This window comes from Penicillium daleae (assembly GCF_028827525.1).
Source record: "Penicillium daleae strain IBT 16125 chromosome Unknown utg000009l_segment0_segment0, whole genome shotgun sequence".
Lineage (NCBI taxonomy): Eukaryota > Fungi > Ascomycota > Eurotiomycetes > Eurotiales > Aspergillaceae > Penicillium > Penicillium daleae.
This window is the reverse complement of record NW_026623157.1, coordinates 466982-486088: the sequence shown is the minus strand read 5'-3', so window position 1 is coordinate 486088 and position 19107 is coordinate 466982. Positions and strand designations below refer to the sequence as shown.

General features: G+C 52.0%; 5 protein-coding genes across 5 annotated transcripts; 2 read left to right on the top strand and 3 right to left on the bottom strand.

The window, feature by feature from the left end:
• Positions 1 to 297: 297 nt before the first annotated feature.
• N7458_011384 (putative HMG box transcriptional regulator) lies at positions 298 to 2757 on the top strand (the record flags this gene model as incomplete). Its single annotated transcript, XM_056914766.1, has 3 exons — positions 298 to 748; positions 919 to 1064; positions 1123 to 2757. The coding sequence occupies 3 exons, from the start codon at positions 298 to 300 to the stop codon at positions 2755 to 2757; spliced, it is 2232 nt and encodes a 743-aa protein (XP_056759520.1).
• Positions 2758 to 3925: 1168 nt separating this feature from the next.
• On the bottom strand, positions 3926 to 7789 carry N7458_011383 (DEAD/DEAH box helicase; the record flags this gene model as incomplete). The annotated part of the gene is made up of 2 exons (XM_056914765.1): positions 3926 to 6780; positions 6841 to 7789. The coding sequence occupies 2 exons, from the start codon at positions 7787 to 7789 to the stop codon at positions 3926 to 3928; spliced, it is 3804 nt and encodes a 1267-aa protein (XP_056759519.1).
• Positions 7790 to 9508: 1719 nt separating this feature from the next.
• On the top strand, positions 9509 to 10665 carry N7458_011382 (ribosylnicotinamide kinase; the record flags this gene model as incomplete). The annotated part of the gene is made up of 2 exons (XM_056914764.1): positions 9509 to 10200; positions 10278 to 10665. 2 exons carry the CDS (start codon positions 9509 to 9511, stop codon positions 10663 to 10665), a joined length of 1080 nt encoding a protein of 359 aa, XP_056759518.1.
• A 573-nt stretch (positions 10666 to 11238) lies between these two features.
• Positions 11239 to 13711, bottom strand: N7458_011381 (uncharacterized protein; the record flags this gene model as incomplete). The annotated part of the gene is made up of 2 exons (XM_056914763.1): positions 11239 to 13536; positions 13616 to 13711. The coding sequence occupies 2 exons, from the start codon at positions 13709 to 13711 to the stop codon at positions 11239 to 11241; spliced, it is 2394 nt and encodes a 797-aa protein (XP_056759517.1).
• An 825-nt stretch (positions 13712 to 14536) lies between these two features.
• On the bottom strand, positions 14537 to 16704 carry vosA (the record flags this gene model as incomplete). Its single annotated transcript, XM_056914762.1, has 9 exons — positions 14537 to 14742; positions 14841 to 14919; positions 15079 to 15421; positions 15511 to 15693; positions 15749 to 15833; positions 15924 to 16069; positions 16136 to 16205; positions 16368 to 16435; positions 16655 to 16704. 9 exons carry the CDS (start codon positions 16702 to 16704, stop codon positions 14537 to 14539), a joined length of 1230 nt encoding a protein of 409 aa, XP_056759516.1.
• Between the last annotated feature and the right edge of the window lie 2403 nt (positions 16705 to 19107).

Genomic DNA, 19107 nt, shown 5'->3' with positions numbered 1-19107 from the left:
ATCTTCCTCTCGCCTCTTCCATGAAGTTGACTGGTAACCAGTCTTCTTGTGCTTCCCTTTTCTTTTGCCTCCTTGGCCCCAGGCTTCGCCTCCAAACTATACCAAACCATCAACTTTCCTTTCTTTCTTCGACTTCTTTCTTTTCCACCCCTCCCCTTGTGTGGTCCAATACCCTTATCGCACACCCCTACCTTTCTTCCTTTGATCCTCTTGCCCTCGACCTTGTACTTGTTTTCCCTTTTTTGGGTCTCTTTTTCCTATTTCGTCGCGCTGCCCGCCCCACGGCCGTATAGATAAATGTCTTACGACCGAGTCCTCCCCAACCCGGCCTCTCTACGCTATGAGTCTGCCCCAGTATCTACACTGGCCAGACCTAGCGATCTCCTTGACCACAAAATAATGAAGGACCACCGGCAAAAGTCCTACACGGCTCTGCCACATCGCCCAGCACCTGTACCTGCCACCGCTGACAATGCACGATATACTTCCGATATGCGGCCCAACGGCGTTGCCCAGACTCATCAGCATTTGGCGTCGTATGGAAGAGGTTCCATGAATAAGGATCCTGGTCTTTCGCCGGTGGTGCAGCAACATGCGAAACCGGGCCCGATGATCTCGACGAAGGATCTGGGGAGAGATCGGAGTACTTCGTGTTCTGGGAATTCGAGCCCGACCAAGTCGGTGAAGAGTGAGGGTGTGCAGTTTTGTTTGTGTCAGCCAGACCCGAAGATTCCCAGGCCTCGTAATGGTGAGTTTGATGTCCGAGATATCGTTGTCTGAGCTGGACAATTCCTTTTTGTTTTTGAGGCTGGTGCTTTTGGCGCACTTGATATGATACTGCAGCTGAAGTATCGGCCTTGTATAGAAATGTGGATATAGCTGGTTCAAATGTGACATTGGCTAACTTGTTCTTGTCAGCTTTTATTCTGTATCGTCAGCACCACCAGGCAGTTGTGGTACTGAATAATCCTGGCATGGCCAATCCGGAGATTTCCAAGATCATTGGAGAACAGTGGAGGCATCTTTCGGATGAGGAAAAGAATAAATGGAAAGCTCTGGCGGAGGTAAGCCTTCGATGCAAATATTTTTAATCCCCCGTTTTCATACTGATTGATCTTTTAGGAAGAGAAAATCCGCCATGCTCAGCAGTACCCTGCATACCGCTATCAACCAAGACGAGTCGGCCGCGATGGTTCCTCTCGCAACGCTGGCTCAGGCATCAGTCACAATCCCTCTGGCAGATCCACCTGCAATCGATGTGGTGGCCGTCTCATGAATGCCCCTTCGTCCCCGATGACTCCATTCACACCGATGGTAAGCCAAGGTCACCGCGGGAGTCTTTCAGGTCCATCATCCCGTACGCATATGGTCACTACCACTGTGATGACCGCCAGTAGCTCCCAGTGCCGCGACAAGTCTGATAGAGTCCCTAAACCTATCCGTATCGATCGGATTGAGCGGCCTCGACAAAGAAGGATGGAAGAAGACGACGTGATGTCTCCCGAGATAAAGCGGCGTCGTCTTTCGCATACTTCTCTGAAACCACCCATGCACGCCCATCGAGACCGCAGTCCCGATTCGCCATACCCGTTGACTCCGTACAGCGCAACCGCTAGTGTCCATCAATCCCGCAGTATGCTGCCCATGGTGCACTCCCAACGAGCATACGGAGGCGTACCAGGCCAGCCTCAGCCTCAGCCTCAAATCCAGACCCAACCAGTCCTAGATCCAAGCTTGAAACTCCCACCTTTGCAAACCGCCATCCCCTCCACACCACTCACGCCCTTCTCAACGGCCGAGTCCAGCGTCGAAACTGCCGTTATGACAATCCCATTCCTGAACAAAATCAAGCTCCTCGCCAAAATCTCTCCTCCTCTCGTCCCGTCATTCCGCGACAGTTCAGCCCGCGGACCCGTCATCGCCGTTGACGGCCAAGACCCAGAACTCGTCCGTACTGCGGTAGAGTACCTGCAAAGCCAGCTGCAGAAGGAAGATAAGTTCAGCGTGCGTGTCTTCGAGGGTCCGGATGTGCAAGCACCTCGGTCTGCTGATGCGGGCGGACCTAGGGGTGATGCCACGGTGGATTACTTGAATACCATCTCCGCCTGGCACCGCATCTCAGACGATATCATCAGCTTCGTCAAGTCTGTATCACCTCCATCCCCCGGAACAGAAACACCAACGAACACCAACGCAGACGCAAACATGGCCACCACAACTACAACTACACCCGACCAAAACCAAACCCGCACAACCCCAGAAGCCCCCTCCTCCCCAGAAACAATCATCCCCAAAACAGCCTCCCTCCAAATCCACTCCCCCGAATCAACCTCCACAGACTCAGAAACCTCCATCGCAATCCCCAGCACAACAGCCTCCACCCTCGCCCGCGGACACACACCCGCGCCAACGCCCCCTACACCAACCCCCATCGCCCTCGTACCACGCTACCAACTCACGACGGCGGATACATTTGCCTGCAGCGTGCCGATAAATGACTCCTACGCACCGCTGGACCACTGGCAGTGGATGGCGAGTCTGTGGCGTGCGTGTGTGGGGCCTGATATCACGGTTCATGTGCGGGAATGTGCGAGGGAGGAGGTTGAGAGGGGTGGGGGTGTGGAGATTAGACTTGCTGATGCGAGGACGGTGGTTTTGAGGAAGGGGGTTGGTTGTGCTGGTGCTGGTGCTGGTGGGTTTGAGGAGAAGGTGCTTAGGAGGATGGGGTTTGAGATTGAGGATTATTTGACGCAGTGAGTGGCGGGTAGAAGAGTTGGTTGGGATGGATGGTTGGGATGGTGGGTTGGTGGATGTATATGGGTGATGGTGATGGTGGTTGGAGGGATTCTTGATTTGTTTTGGGCTGAGTTGATTTGGTTAGATCTATTGCATGGTGGTTCTTTGTTTGTTTCTTGTTGAAGTTGAACTTGATATAGTTGGGTAGTCCATGGCACTGTGGAGAATCCGCAGACATAGAACATGGATTCTTTATGTTGATTCTAATACCACATCACGGAAGATCTACCCTGAATTTCATACCTCATCCCTAACATTCCAGACGGTGCAAGCGCAGGGCCACAGAATTTCTTAAAATGTTCTTACGACTGTTACCTCTATCTCGATCTGCTCGTATTCCAATTCCCAGAGACCTAAGCCGTAGCCGGACAGCAACACGTAAGCATAAAAGTATCTAACCCCTACCTTTCGACACAACATCACCTGTTGAATCACTATCCAACCGCCCTCACCCTCCTCCATCCAGCCCAAATCTATCCAACAACACAGTCCCCCCACAATGACATTCCCCCTCCCACCAACATCGGCTTTCCTAGGAACATCCCTCCTCGGCCTAGGCATACTCCGCCTCGTGGCCCCACAGCCCGCGTACAAACTATTCGGGCTCCCGCTGGCACCGTCAGAGCAGCCTTCTCCGTTTATTTATTCCATTGCGGGGCGGGATCTGGCGCTGGGTGTTGCTTATATTTTGCTTGGTTTGAAGGGGAATCGGACCGGGGTTTGGGGGTTGGTTGTTGGGACTGTGGTATGTATATATATATATCTTTTCTTGACCTCAGAGGACTAGACTGGTGTGTTTTATGCTGTATTTGGGAGTGTACTAATGTTGTGCTTGAATGTCTAGGTCGCGGCGCAAGTAGATGCGTATACTACTTTTAGGTACGGGGGTCATGAATTTGGTGGATGGCGTGGGAAATGGCTTGGTCATTCGCTAGGTGGTCTGATTTTGGGGGTGGTTGCTTGGAAGGGATGGGGGTTTTGACGGACTTTCAATGTATTTTTGGGATGAATGAATATTTGGAAAGTTGTATCATGAGTTTCTATTCCAAATAGTGTATAATTGCGGGTATTGTACAAGAGATACACCATGTCATATCCTAACCAACGCCATGCTATCGTTAATCGTTCATCAGTCAAACAGCGAGACCTGCAACTGTCGCAGGTCTTCTTCATTGTAGGTCAATTGTGGCTGAGAGCTTGATATAGCTGAAGGGGTACTTGGCTCTGAGCTCTCGTCATCGTCAAAGACGTCCAGATTGGCAGCGAAGCCAATGCGTGCCTTTTTGGGAGCGGGTGTGCCGGCGGTATTCGAGGTAGAGCTTGGTTCGCCGAAAAGAGAACGCTCTGTTCTCACCTCGCTCTGAGGTACATTTTCGTTGTCTCCGCCTGAACCCCCGACTCCAGAAGCAAAGCCAACACGCGGTTTCTTGCGCATGGGCATTGCATGCTCTTCCACTGCCGTATCATCATCCGCATCAGACTCTTTCCCACGAGAGACACGCTTGCCCTTGTCCTTCGTCGGACTAGCCATGACTACATCCTCACCATCAGGTATTGGCAGCCGATGCCGATCAAAGAATCCCGTCGGGTTCTCCAAGTATGCGGCAGCCGTATCTTCTTCCGAGTACATGTCCAAAAATGGCTCCCTTTGCACAATTCCACTCATAGTTCCATCATCTAGAAGACTCTTCTCCGCATGCTGTATTTCTGCTTCGGACATTTCCTTTCGCCGCTTCAACATGCGGTCCTCTAACGTGTCCTTTAAGACCAGGGTCTCCACGTACACCGGTCTAGTCTGGCCAATGCGATGCGCACGCTTGATCGCCTGACTTTCGACGTTTGGTTGCCAGATTGGATTGACGATGAAGATTCGCGACGCTTGGGCAATGTGTAACCCGTGCGAGGCTTGTCGAAGATCCATGAGCAGGACCCGTACGTCATCGGCCTCGCGGAAAAGCTTGAGGTACTCCGTTCGCAACTCGGGTTTCAGGGTGCTGGCATAGATGCGAAATTCGACACCGAGAAGTTCCAGACCTTCAGCGATCCAGAAGGCGGAGTTGTTGTTGTCGTAAAAGATGATTATTTTCTCGGTGGACTGGAACTCAAGTACTTTATTGAGTAGGTAGGTCAGTTTGGCCGAGGCGGTAGCGACGAATCGAGTTTTCTGGAGAGGGGAAGTTGTTGGGAGCGTGCGGAAGAGGTTGCGCGTGAATGTCTTCTTTGGTGACTTGTTGGTCTGTGGCTTTGTTGAATGGTATAACGAGCCTGGAGTAGTAGGAGTTGCTGATTCTGGTGCGCCTTTTGGAGGGTTTCGTTGGTCGCGACGCTCAAGTTCGTGGCGAGTTTTGATGCCAGCACCGGCCAGACCTTGCGTAGGATCAGAAGCTTTGAGATGCTGCGTCACATATTGCTGGGCTCGGCAAGCTTGCGTAATGCCGATGAGCATAGGCTCTTTGTCTGAACTACTTTGATCGAGCGCCCAGTGTGCACGATGGTCTTCAGGGAAGTCCCGGAGGAAAACACCAAGTTCATGGAGATGTTTGAACTCGCGCCAGCTGCTAGAGTTTATCGCTATGCGCGCGATCTCTATTCCGCGGGTCAGGGTTTCAACGTCTTCGACTGTCATCTTCTCACGATTCTTCTCCATGTATTTCATAGCATGGTCAATAGAATCTTGTGGGTTGACATCGGAGCCAGCCCACCAAAACCCTGCTTGTCGCAAGTTATTGATGGTCTGGTTTAGATGCTTCCGATTACTTGGAGCGAACATGTAATCGGGCCCCTGGCGTTCGGAAGTAATTGAATTGACCGCGAGACCGAAAAGGAACAGATTGATGGAGAGACTGTCGTGGAAAGTCGGTGGAAGATAGACGACTGTATTGTGCAGCTTTGGAATGTAAATCTCCCTGTTGACAACATCCAATTGGTGTCGCACCACCAGCCCTTGCAAAGTTGCTCGAATTGCCGGAGTCTTACGACGCTGACCATCTTCCCCGATTGGCTTGATGTATTTGGTCCAATCTGCAGCGTCATCCGCACGGGAATTTGACCACGGCTTTAAATCCAGAAAATCAATCACGATTCGGCGCAGCTTGTCTAGATCCTTCAACTCATTCTCCACCGCATTGCCCGTCTTCTTTCGACTTCGCAGAGCAGCAGCAGTGTTCTCCGTGGGAGACTCGGTATCACTAGTATTTGCTTCTCTTAATGCGAGACTGACCTCAACACCGTAAAGTCCCGTTGACGGCGTTCCAGAAATGACCCACCGACGCTCGAAATGCAGCTGGCTGAGCAAGTGAATCATATTTGTTTTTGAGCCATGACCAGCAACGTTGTGACCTTCATCGACAATAACTCGCAGCCAGTGAAGTTCCGTCAATGGCGATTTAACCTGCACGAATCTATCGCGCCGATTATTGACCGGCTCGCCAGCTTCACGCTCGAACCGTGTCTTGGCAAACAGGATTATATCGTAACGTAGCAGCTCATCCGCTAGCGGAGTCTGACCTGATCCTTGCCCCATGACCAAGACGTTTAACCCTTCAGTATGTGTCTTGATCTCGCGTTGCCAGTGATCTAGCAAGTTGTTTGGGACAATGACAATAGTTCCGGAGCAGAGACGGACGCGTTTAGCTGGAGGCCTAGCGTATGACTGGCTGTGTCTTCCTTGATATCTGGTCTGATGCGGAGGAATTTCGTACGACCCTCGGTGAGCTTCACATGCCCTCAGGCACCGCTCATAGTGCCGGTTCTCATGTTGACGAAGCTTCCGAAAGAAGGTCCTCCACGGCTGCGAGTGTCGTTCTGCAGCAGCGGCTGCCATATTCAGAAGAGATCCGGTTTTCTCTCTTATCGGAACCAGATCTCCCTTTTCCGAGGTCGAAATGTACTCAATTGGGATCTTGGGAGCATGACCCAGGGTGGCACATATGACCGCAAGACAGATAAGGGTTTTCCCACAGCCCATGGTCTCTGCAAGGATACCTATTTTCTATTGTTAGTGACAATATCCGAGCTGTAGTCGCAATTCAGGAAGATACTTACCACCACATGCCTCGGAGTAAAGCACTTTGTCCAGTGTAATGTATGCGTCCTCTTTGTCGTAGTAATACTCACGTCCCGTCGGACCTTTGCACGCTAGTAACCGTGGATCTAGCATCCGCTCTGGTTGCGCCTCTCGCTGAATCATGGTGGCAGCCGAGCGCCGCTGATATGGGTACAATTTGGTCTTAAGACGCAAGTCGGCAAAGTGCTCTTCGGAGAGCAATTCCTCCATTGCTAGTCTTGACCAAAAATCATTCATCTTTTCCACTTGAGGACATGGGTCCTGCAAAGTGTTGAAGATGTACCACAGGGACTCATCTTCGGCCCTGTTTGGCTTGCTGCTATCCAGGGGGTTATCGACACAATAGCCGTACCATGCATGAGGAGAATTGTCAATTTTGGCCATCACAGCTTTTAAAGCTGTCCGCAACTTCGTTATCGAACGCTGAGTGTTGCTGCGGCTGGTCACGCTGTGGTCAACATACACCCGAACATTATTGCCGCCACTTGGTGCCTCCGTTCGGACCCAGCGATGGGTTTCTAACAATGCAATTTCGACTTCTGGGTATTGCACTTCAGGATCTAAATTCCTCCATATGACCCCAACAGGAAGGTACATATTGTAACCATCGGATCCGTTAGACTGGACCACTTCTGCATCATTGTGGTCATTTGCCGATGGAGTACTCATTGAAACAGAAGAAGACAAAGCAGACTTTGACATATTATCTGAAGAGCTGGCCGTTGGAATGCCAGATTCAGAGTCCTGGTATTTCATCAATGTCGAAGAACTTCCATGCAGTGATACTGTGGGGGCGTTGAGCGAGATCGTTGATAAGACGGGGTCAGCCGTAGTTGTCGCAGCAGACGGGAGAGCCCTGCCATCATTTTGTCCGAAAGACTCCTCCAGTCTTTCAACAGGCCATGCAGTTGGAGGGTGAGTCTCCATGGGCCCCCACGAATTCATACTGATGAAACATGGATGGAAAATCCAGAGAATGCAGGTGGACTCTGAGAGGAAAGAGAAGACATACGGGGACATGGCAGAATCTTCACCGCCTAGACGGGGACGGCCCACTTTCCTTCCAACATCAATTCTGATTGGCTGAACAATTGAACCTTAGTATAGACAGTCTATCACGGCAAACAAGGCTGTTTACGGTATAATCCTCGACTTGGCCAAGATGATCGACAAGCTAACACTGGCTTATATAATCTGACATATAAGAGGAAGTTGCCGGGGTGGAGGAGAATCATGGCGTACGATATTCTACAGACTTGTGATTGCACCGCTTCCACCGGATGTTCACTTGTTATTCCCACCATCTTCTCCTCTTCTCCAAGATCAACCATCAAACTCACTCGAATATCCTAAGCCTAGATTAATCGAGATAGCAACCCACAGTGACAGCCAGCACACACCTCCTGAGTCTAACGAGACATCCACATCACAGCATGGAGCAGCAGGATTCATTTCCTTGTGAGCTATGCCCCAAGACATTCCCCAGTGCGGTTGACGCAGAAAGACATATGTGGGCAGTCAACCATTACCGCAATCGTTGTGCACGGTGCCATGAGCGATTTCCAAACAGGGATGCTCTCCAGAATGTCAGTTTGAGTCTCAAGATACAATTTTGCAGTTGATGGCTAACCTGCATGACACCCAGCATATGACTTCCGGTGTTCATCGAGAGTGCGAAACCCTATGCCCATTCTGCGGGAAATCTTTCAACAAAGCGAGTGTTCTGGTAGCCCACTTTGAAAACGCAAGATGTGCCAATGCGCCAGGCCTTGACCACCACACCATTGTCTGGCTCATTCGAAACTGCGATACTCTCGGAGTTATGACCAACGCTCAGACCAAATCATTTCTATGGAGCGAGTCTGTGTCCAAAAGCACCGAGAATGGTGACCACCACGAATGCTTCGCGTGTCATCGAACCTTTCAGACGCACCAAGAGCTCGAATCGCACCTGCGGACCCCTACGGGAAATCCCGAAGCCCACGGTCCCAGATTTTACCGTTGTCCAAACAGAAATGGTCGGTGTCATAAAAATTTTGTGAATTTGGCGGACTTATTCAAACACCTGGAGGCTCAGGCTTGTGGAGCAATGTCTTTTGATGCTGTCCAGCGTATTATGCAGGAATTGACTCGTGCAGCATGGGGCTGGGGAACACGGGCGCCGAGGGTCCGATTCAACATTTCAACATAGCAATGCATGGCTAGTTGTCTCACAAATTGAGTATCTGCATGTGTCCCTGAGGAAGGGAGAGACAGATGTATATCTAGAGAATAGGAATTTGAGTATATTCACCTATGCTGTAGCATAACAGATCTAACAAGGAGCAAGTACTCGCTTCCCTGGGACTGGACACGGCTTTCCACGCTATCTACGACACGAACTTTGAATTAATCGAGAAGAGTATAGTAACAGGCTTCATTACGAATTATCATCACTAATCGTTAAAACTACTCGATTTCACAATGCTCCTTCATATGCAGATCTCACCAACCAAGCATGTTTATACATCGCCTTGGCGCCGATCTTCCAGATGTCCGATAAGATAACAATAGCGCGGTCAGCCACAACCCCTCCATTATCATGACCTTCTCCTCAATCTGACTCCCCCCGCATTCCTCTCCCAAGAGACTGCTGTACCACACAGCATGACCTCACCAGAACCAACAGAGCCTTCTCAGGCTCTGATAGTCGGCATCTCGGGGCCCTCATCCAGCGGAAAGACCACCCTAGCCCGACTCCTGCAACGCATCTTTTGCGGGGTACCCCTCGACTCGACCTCAACCTCGATCTCAGACTCAACCCCAGGCTCAACCGCACAAGAAAACAATTTAAACACCTTCATCATCCACGAAGATGACTTCTACTACCCAGATGACCAGTACACACCCCCACCCACAACCATCCCCTCCCACAAGTTCTACTGTTATCAGCGCAATCTGACCATCCCACCCAGAATCCCATACACAACAACCCCCTCCGGCAAAACAGTCCAAGACTGGGACACTTCCGCCGCCATAGACACTTCTTTCCTCGCACAAGCGCTCTCCTACGTCCGACGCCACGGACACTTACCGCCCCGACTCCAAAGTAAAGAAGACCAGAACGAGAATACGGGACCGTGCGTACCGGATGATTTGGTGACCCAGCTACGGCGGGAAGTCGAGGCGCGTATTGCGGCGAAGAAGGGGGTGCGGAGTGGCACGCTGGTTTTTATGGAGGGGTTTTTGTTGTATGCGTCGCCGGAGGGGTGGGAGGTTAAGAACAATAGTGGGAAATGGGATGAGGGTGAGGGGCGGGGGATGAGCATTATCCGACGGACTATGGCGTGTTACGACCTGTGCATGCGCAGATTGGATTACCACTTTTCTTACCCGCGCCTTATGCGACTGTAAAGGCGAGGAGGGAGGGACGAAGTGGGTATGTTACTATCGGGCCTGCGCCAGAACCACCTACGGCAGCGACAGCTGCGCACTTAAGCGAGCAACAAGAGCAGAAGCAGGCGCAGTCACAGCAGGGAGAAATCGATCTGGAAGGTGAAGACGATCGGCCACCGCAGAATTTCTGGACCGATCCGCCAGGCTACGTGGATGATATTGTTTGGCCGCGGTATGTGCGTGATCATGCGTGGTTGTTGGTTGACGGGGAGGGAGAGGGGGATATTGTTGCGCGCGTTGGGGAGGGCGTTGATGTGAGGCATGATGTTGGTGTGAGCGTTGCGCCGGGGAAGGGGGCTGTTGGGATGGATGTTGTGTTGCGGTGGGCTGTGGAGGAGGTGTTGGGGTTTTATATGGGGGAGGAGTAGGTAGGCTAATCTGGTGATATACCGGGCTGGATATTGTGTACATAGCTCGTAGTTTATAGTTCAAAGTCCGTACAGATTATGTCCTACGGTGCTGAGCTTCTGTATCTCACATATAAATCTGTAGTGGTTTCTGGCTTTAGGATGGCTGTATAGAGACTTTCTATATGATCAATCTACTTATTGCGGAGCGTAGTGAGACTTATTATTTAGCTTTATCACTCATCGCTCATCAAGAAAGGCGGATAGCTGCACGCCACCGAGGTGATTAGGTAGCTGCAGTAGACTGTAGTCTATACGGACTGCTAGACTTCGGTACTGGTGGGGGGTAGTGGATGGGGCTGGAAGTGATTTTTAACGCTTGATAAGTTAACATAACTGGCTGTGTAGGTCCTCCCAAGAGCTGTACGACAATCAATGACTGGACAGTGCTTGATATTCTATAAATGTACGTAAAGAGAAGATTCAACTATCACACACTAATGCAATTCCATAAGACCCTGATCAGGATAAAACGTATTCATACAAGTCACGAAGCTCAAGTCCACGCTTGACAACCAACTCATCTCCAGCACCTCACACTCCAGAAAGAAGAAGAGGACCCTTCCAACCAAGGAAATAATCAACTCGATCACGCAGTGACATACGAGTAGGGTAGACAAGTTCCTGCTGCGGTGTCTGATCAATCTCTTCCAGTACAGGACTTGTAATCTCCTCGGCAGTCTCCATGGGATCCATAACCTCGGGTATCTCTGGAACAATGGGAGCCTCTCCTGTATGATGAAGATTCACTTGCTCCAACGAGGTCTTCCCCACACAAAGCTGAAACTTTGCACAGAGAATATCCCGAATTTCCCGACCCGCGTCCTCACGCACCGCACGATCATAAAGACCAAGAGAGTAGACCACAGGTTGTAAAAGCAAAAACAGAAATACCGACCAGCAGACCGCTCTCGTGAGCGAAAGAATGAGACATCTCTTCCTATTCAGTCTTTTCGGGGCAACAAGTCTTGACTTGACCTCGCCACGCACAATCTCCTTCTCGTCCTCTTCAGCATCAAGATACCGACTCTGCAACTCCTCCTCAACATGATACCCCTCCGCAAGAGCCGTGATGCGCGGCATCCAGTTCAAAGCTTCTCCGCGGGGCATACGCATCTCCCACGTAACAGCAAACATCTCCAGATTCGCCTGTGTGCAGATAACCTGAAGCTGAGTGATCCCACTCTCAGCCGCGGGACTCGAGTCAAGCTGAATAGTTTGGAAACTGGTCTTTGGCGTCTCCAAGTGACAAGCGAATTCGCCGTCGGGTCCACCATGTATGTAGATGTAGAATCCGCACTGCTCGGCCCAAAAGTCGCGCTGAATGAGGTCCAACGAGCAAACAGCGGTATACTCGACAATGCATGAGGACGAGTCATGTTTATCCTTCGTCACCTGCGTGCGAATGGTCTGATTGACTTTAAAGTCGCGCAGGAACCCGTAAAAGCGGGCATCGCAAGGGCGAATGGGGATGACCAGTTTGGACTGGACCAGTGGAAACTGGGCGATGAGACAGCCCTCGACAACTTCGTATCTCTTGAAGTGCATGGTACGGTATTCCAACCCCTGGCCATCCGGTATGCGGAGGTACACGTAACCATGGTCATTCGCACCTAGGCGAGGCAGACCCGGAACGACCAGTTCATACCAACCACGCGGTCGACCTGGCTGGAGACGCAGAACAAACGCCACAGAGGCCTTGTACCATGCTGACTGGAGGCCAGAGGAGCACTGAATTGTAAATACCTGGTCAACAAGGTCAAGACGAGGTCGATCGAGGGAACGCGGCGGAGTTGGGGGTTGCACAACGCACATCCCCCGGATCGGAATTCCCCCAAAAGATGCATCCACAGAGTCCGACATCAGGGTCATATCACATGGGCTACCAGCTGATGCCACGGTTGAACGCTTCTCCACGTCTTGCCCTTCTTGCAAGGATTTGCCAGTATCGCCGTTGCTTACACTCAGACTAGTCCTAGTGGTAGGACTTGCCAGAGGTGTCAAGGTGTCTCCGGAAAATGTCTCTGCAACGCTCTCGCTCTCGCTCTGATGATGATTGACCCGACTCTTTTTCTCCACGGGCGACACGCCATTCTCAAACCGTCGAAACTCCACATCCAACACGGGCACCGAATCCGTCGGCAATGGAAACTTGGTAGGGTCTGGGCGCACATGGTTGGTCACGCTCACAGGCCGAGGGATCAAGCTTCGCGTACGTGAATGGTTAGAGGAAGACGAAGTCGAAGGCGTAGACACTGGCGATTGTCTACCCTTCGCAAGAATCCGACCTTTACTCTTGAGTTTCGCACCTCCGTATGATCTCTCCGAGTCAGTCACCGAGTCCGGCAGTGAGGCAGCCTTTGCAGTTCTCTTGCGCGGGTTCGTGGGCGATTGTCCGACTTCACTGAGAAACTCGGAGGAAGAGCTGTCCCGGTAGAAACTGGCGTAGAACGCATCGAGGCTATCACCGGGTGATCCATCGAGGGTATGTCCAGCTCGGAGGACACTGCCCGAGTCCGAGGGTGTATGCGTGTCGACTTGCAGGTTCGGGTGCCCGGGGTGCAATGTTGCATGAGGTGTGTTCGGGTCCGAGGTCGCTGGGTCTGCTTGCTTCTTGGGCGTCACTGGTGCCTGGGACTGGTCGTCTGACGCTAGGGACTCGTGTGTGCTTGCACTCGAGCTCGTGTATGGGCCCGTCTCCTGGCGGAGCAGATTGACATTAACCAGGTTCTTGAATTTCACCACCGGATTGAGTGAGGAATCAACGATCTGGACGATGCATGGATGGGAGGTGTCCAGCAGAGTTATCTGGGAGTTCGGTGTACACCAGACCTAGTCGAAAGTAGAATCATGAGAATTAGCATAGGTAAGAAGGGACTCGAGACGTGTTGTTTGTTGTTTGTCAACGTACCTCGACTGACATGCAGACCTGGACGGCTTCGGTTGGATCGCCAGACCAATCGCACCAGACATCAAGATTGCTGAAGGGGCAGTCGGATGAATCCATTGCTGTCGTGATCAGAACAGTGAGGATATGGAGGAGAGAGGTACTGAAAAGGAAAAGGGATTCTAAGGTGTGGATGGTGGAGGGAATCAACGAGGGAAGGAAGAGTGAGGAAGGAAGGCGCAGAAGGGCCTTAACTAGAAGTGAGCGAATAGACAGCACTGGGGCAACAGCAACACAAGTACACCAAAGTGAGAGAAGGAGTTGAAAACAGACAAACTAGACAGACAACTGGGAGGGAATTTTCGAAGAGCATAAGCCATTGAATTGCGACCATCACCAAATTGGAAACCACAGCGATGAACTGCTAAGGAGAGACGCCAGTATATACACGGACGGGGAGAAAACCACGAACCATAATGATAACCTCGCTTTTTTTCAGGAAGGCCAAGAAAAAAGGAATAAAGCCTCCACACCCTTCCCGTTCTACCCAGTCCAACAGCGCCAGTAACATGAACAAGTAACAGGAACAACCAAAAAAAAAGGACAGACAGCACCAAACAAGGAAACCCGAAGCCACCCAGTATGAAGCACATCAAAAGCGTAATATCTAGCAAAAGGCCCCCGTCTATCCAGACAGACAGGAAAGCAAGAGAAGACAAGTTAAAATAAGGACATAGTGATAAACAGCCAGGAGGGATCCGTCAAGGTCAAACAACCCGGCCAAGGGATAAAACGAGCGACGAGAATGGCAAAAATTTTTCTGATTCCAGTCCAGACCCCCAAACCCCCCAAACGTCCAGAAAGCGCCCGAGGGTCCAGATCCAGTCCTGGTCCCGGGTTATGTGGGTTGATGATTTTATACAAACACGGCTCGATCGTATCGAATCACTGAGGAGTTTCGTTCGCAGAGCCATAGCGATTACCTTCGGGGGCCATCTGGGAAGGCAGAATCGGTGTGGCCGTGGGAGGCACCTGTTCAAAATAGCCGCGGGCAGCGGCACTGTTGCTGGCCTGATGATAACTGCGCTGCAATGGAGGGAGAATGGTCGCAGTCGAATTCTCGGGTGTCTGGTATCCGGATCGAGGGTATCCTTGAGCGATCATAGCTCCAGTCGAGTCCGGGGTCTGTGGTCGGATCCAAAGAAGAACAAAATCCTTAGCCAGGGGCCTCTTTACAACTAAAACTCACTTTTGGGATGCCGTACAGGTGTGCCAGGCTGATTCATCGCCATCAACTGCCCCACAGCAGCTTGCTGGCCGGGCCGCGTCTGCCCCGAGGGATCAGTCATTTGAGACATGGGCGCTGCGGATGGATGAAGGCCGTATGACATCTAGATAAGCCAGAGAAAAAGAGGTGTTAGTTAAGACGGGTATTCGTCTGATGGAAACCAAGACAGATGCTCTCTCAAAGAAAACGGTGGACGAACCCCATAGTCTGGCACTACCTGACTCGTTTGGTACGGCTGCATGCCCGGGGTTTGGTATGCAGTCTGTTGGCTATACATTGGCGTCGGCTGACTATATGGATCCATTGGGCGAGCCGCCATCCGGCTATCTTGGTCATAGATGCCTTGTCGGCCATAGTCGATGGAGGTACGATGGCGTTTGACAGGAGGAGCCCCGTAGTACTGGCTGTAGTCTCGACTCGTCGTCGCTGCTGGATAACCTGTGAATCCCGTCGCGGCAGGCGGGATCTGCACTGGCTGGCGATCTGGCGATCGAGGAGGAATCGCCTGAGGGAACTCGTCAGGACGAGGTGCAGAGCGTTTCCTGTACAGGGCGGGTCAACAATCAAAGCTCCCTTTTTCAATCTTTCCCGACAATGGCTGGTTGTCCAGCGGAGTTCATGTGCAACTTACATCATAGTCCGAGGCTCCTTGCGAATGCGCAACTTTACGCCCTGGTCTGCGAAAGACCGCGAGAGGAAGGTGGATTCCATCATGCCTGGGAAGTTTTTCGGAGGCGACACCTTGAATCGATCCGAAATCTCGGTTTTCAAATAGGTCACGACATCCCTGATTGTCCAGTCAGCCTTTGCTGCACTGGAGCGTTGAGTCCCCTCCGACCGGAGGGTGGGAAGGAGGGCACGCGACTCACTTGCGCATCTCAAAGAGAGTAAACTTGAGGCGAAACTCGCCCTCGATCTTTACAGACAGGTCACCAAACACGAAGAACCCTCCATCTGCGATCATTGTCAGTCATTGATCTTCGTTTTCTCAAGTCTGAGTCCCCTCCGGAGGACTGCAGCTGAAGTGCCTGCTAAAGCACTTACCGCTGTTGTCCACGTCCTTCAACCGGTGAAGAGACGAGACTAGAGTTCCTGCTAGGGCCGTCGAGGGTGCGACGGGCACGGGACGATCTTCTGTGGCATCGTACAAGCTGCAGCACATAAAATAGTAGGGGCTTTGCAGGTAGTGTCTGTTTTGCGGGGTCAGCTAGCATCCTCAACGAACGACCATCCGGATTGCGATGCAATTCACTTACTGCGCCAGGTAAGAACCCTCCTCGCGCACCCGGAGCTGGACGATCGGGGGCGGATCGATGGGTTTGCGCTCTGCGAACCCAGCCAGTGAGTTAGTTACTGCGGGTCACCTTGCTCGCGAGGTCTTCTCCCCGCGGCTCCGAACCGCACCTCTCCCCCCGAGAGGAGAGCCAGGACCAGAGCCAAGCAACTCATCGTGGAGAGGACCGGACGAGAGAAATCAATGGGACGTACCTTTCTCCTTGCCCCCAGCCACGCGCGCCCGGTCGGGCTGCTGGCGAATGGTCAGGTCAAAGTCAGAACTGGTGTTGGACAACATGGTCAGTGGGATTCCCTGGACGACCGAGTAAGAGTTGCGACCCTTGTCAGGCACATATACCAGTAGGAAGAACGAAGTAGACGACGAAAAGAGCAAAAGAACGTAAAGAAGAAGGATACAAGCAGAGGCGTACGACACAAAAGTAGATGAGATGAGGATGGGAGGCTCTTTTTCGCATGTATTATTTTTTTTTGCTACGTACCTTTGGGCTTCGCGCGAGAGAGAGGCGTCGGCGAACGTCGATGCACTCATCAAGACGGAGAAGGTGGAACCAAGACCCAAGGTGTGGGTTAGTTGATACGGAAGAATTAAGAATCAAAGGGTTCTCAGGCAACGAGTAGCCCGCGGATGAAGAGCCGAGAAAACGAGCTCGAGGTTAGTGGAGGGATGGTTCGGGAGGAGCAGCAAGCGCGGGCGTTTGTCCACGGGTGCACAGGTAGTGGGAGAGGGAAAAAAAGGTAACGGAGACAAGGAATGGAGAAGGAGAGAAGAGAAGAGAAAGATTGGGTCGGAGAGGGGAAAAGAGAGCGCAGCACGAGTCACGATGTCGTTGATGGTGTGAGTGCCGGTGGTCGATGGTAGATAGTGGATGGTTGATGGATGAATGATGGATGGGTGGAGGGAGAGTGGTGGTGGTGGTGGTGGATGGTGGTGGATGGATTAGCTGTAGTGGGGGTGGGCAGAGCGAGAGGGAAGGAAAGAATGGAAGGCGAATCCAGACTTTGGGATGGAGCGTTCCGGGAGCAGTACCAGCGTTGAACAGTCCCCGACAGGTCGAGTTCCCATGGATTCGTACCGAGGCGCCGAACGATGGATTGGCAATGACGAAAGAGGATGGGAAGAAGCTGAGCGAAAAAGGAAAAAAGGGTGGATGAACCAGCAGTGGAAATATGGTTGATGGTTGCAGAATGGAAAAAGGTGGGAAGTGCCAGTGGTCGTGCGATGGGAACTGCGGTGCCGCAAACGGATGCTGCGAACGGAAAGAGAGCAGACAACAGCCAGCACGGGAGGAGGAGGAGGAGGAGGAGGAGGAATGGAAAGCAAAGATGCAAGTCGAGCGAGCAAGGAAAAAAAAGGAATAGTAGTAATCAACAGTCCTGGTCAAACAGTCGAAGACACAGTCCCGTCGTGGTCGTGCAGTTCGTCCAGCAGTCACAAAGGTATCAATCCTATAGATGCCCACGGCCAGATAACCAGATCCCAAGATCCCCCCCCAGAAAGGTCCGATAACAGTCGATAGCACCAGTCCGGACTCTTACTAGTCTTTTCCGACCGCAAGAGGTTGAATGGTTTAATGCTGCAGCTGCAAATGCAGGTCCCGGGGTGGTGCCCCCCTCTTCCTCCAACGTCGATTAAACGCAAAAATTCAATTGGGCCTCGAATTTCCCCCCGCGAGCAAATCAGAGTCCCGCAACCGACAACCGACTCGCGGCCTGGGCTCCGTCGAAGACTAACGGAAAAAAAATGGACCTGAAAATTTTATGCCCCGCGGAGCCAATAGCGACGGCGATGGGGAGGAGAGGAAGTCAAGCGGGGGAACAAGTTCGGAGAATGAGGTTTCCCAAAAAGGACGCTTTCTTTAGTTCCTGCCTGGAAGGAGAAGAAGAAACAAAGTGGGTGCGCACAAGAGCAGGCAGGGAGTGGTGAGGACTTTTGGTCGAGGACTTGCGTCTGGTAGAATCCCAGCAAGGGAACAAAACAGGCCAAAAAGAGCTCCAAAAACACCCCCCAACACCAAGGGCAAAAAAATCGGATTTGCACACTGTTTTCGCCTCAAGGTTGTACAGTGTATAGCTGAAGAGTGGAGCCCGAACAGACTGGTCGACCGTTGGAAAACCAGAGGGTCACCCGCCGTCGAAGACCGTAGACGGTTAAGACGGAAATCAAAGTGGAGGAGGGAACCGCAGAAAAAAAATGTGGAAAAAAAAAAGACGAGGGTTCAGCTGCGGTCGACCGGGGCCCGACTGGGTCGACTGAGTCAACCACGGTTGGCGGGCACGGTGGCACTGGCGCTGGCGACGATCGGGATGATGCGCACATTCGATCGGCCGAAGGGCCTAGTGCGTAAGAGGTGGTCTTCCGTAAAGGGGATGGGCAAATGGACTTGGCGGGGGAATAGCGAGAGCAACTGAAAAGAACGAGAGAAACCAGAAGGGATAGAGGGAAAAAAAAATACCTCTGGTCTTTCCGAAAGTTCCAATTAGTTTGTTTCCCCAATCAGAGGGTAGGGCAGTTGAATCGACCCTGATGATCGACCCTGGTCCGTTGGACGGTTGGACGACTACTCGTCCTGGACCTGCGACAGGACCAACTGGAAGCGCGAAAACGGCCCTTCCCCGGCTATGCACGTAATAGGGAGGGATGTGAGGCCCCAACGGGAGGAGCAAATGAGCTCCTGTCGAACCGCGCAAAAAAAGTGGACTCGGGCCCTGCTCCGGCGTCTAAGCATTCCAGTCAGAGTGGATTCCCGGATATGCAAGATTCAAGCCGCATGGCCTTTTCCTGCTGGACCAGGATCTGGGGGGTGGGCGCCCGAAACTAGAAGAACTAGCGGAGGAGCTGTTGCTAGACTGCTTTAGCTCGAGGATGGTGGGTGTGCGGTCTTTTTTTTTTTTTTGGCCAAGTTTAGCCTTTTGCGAGCTGAAGGGCGAGGTC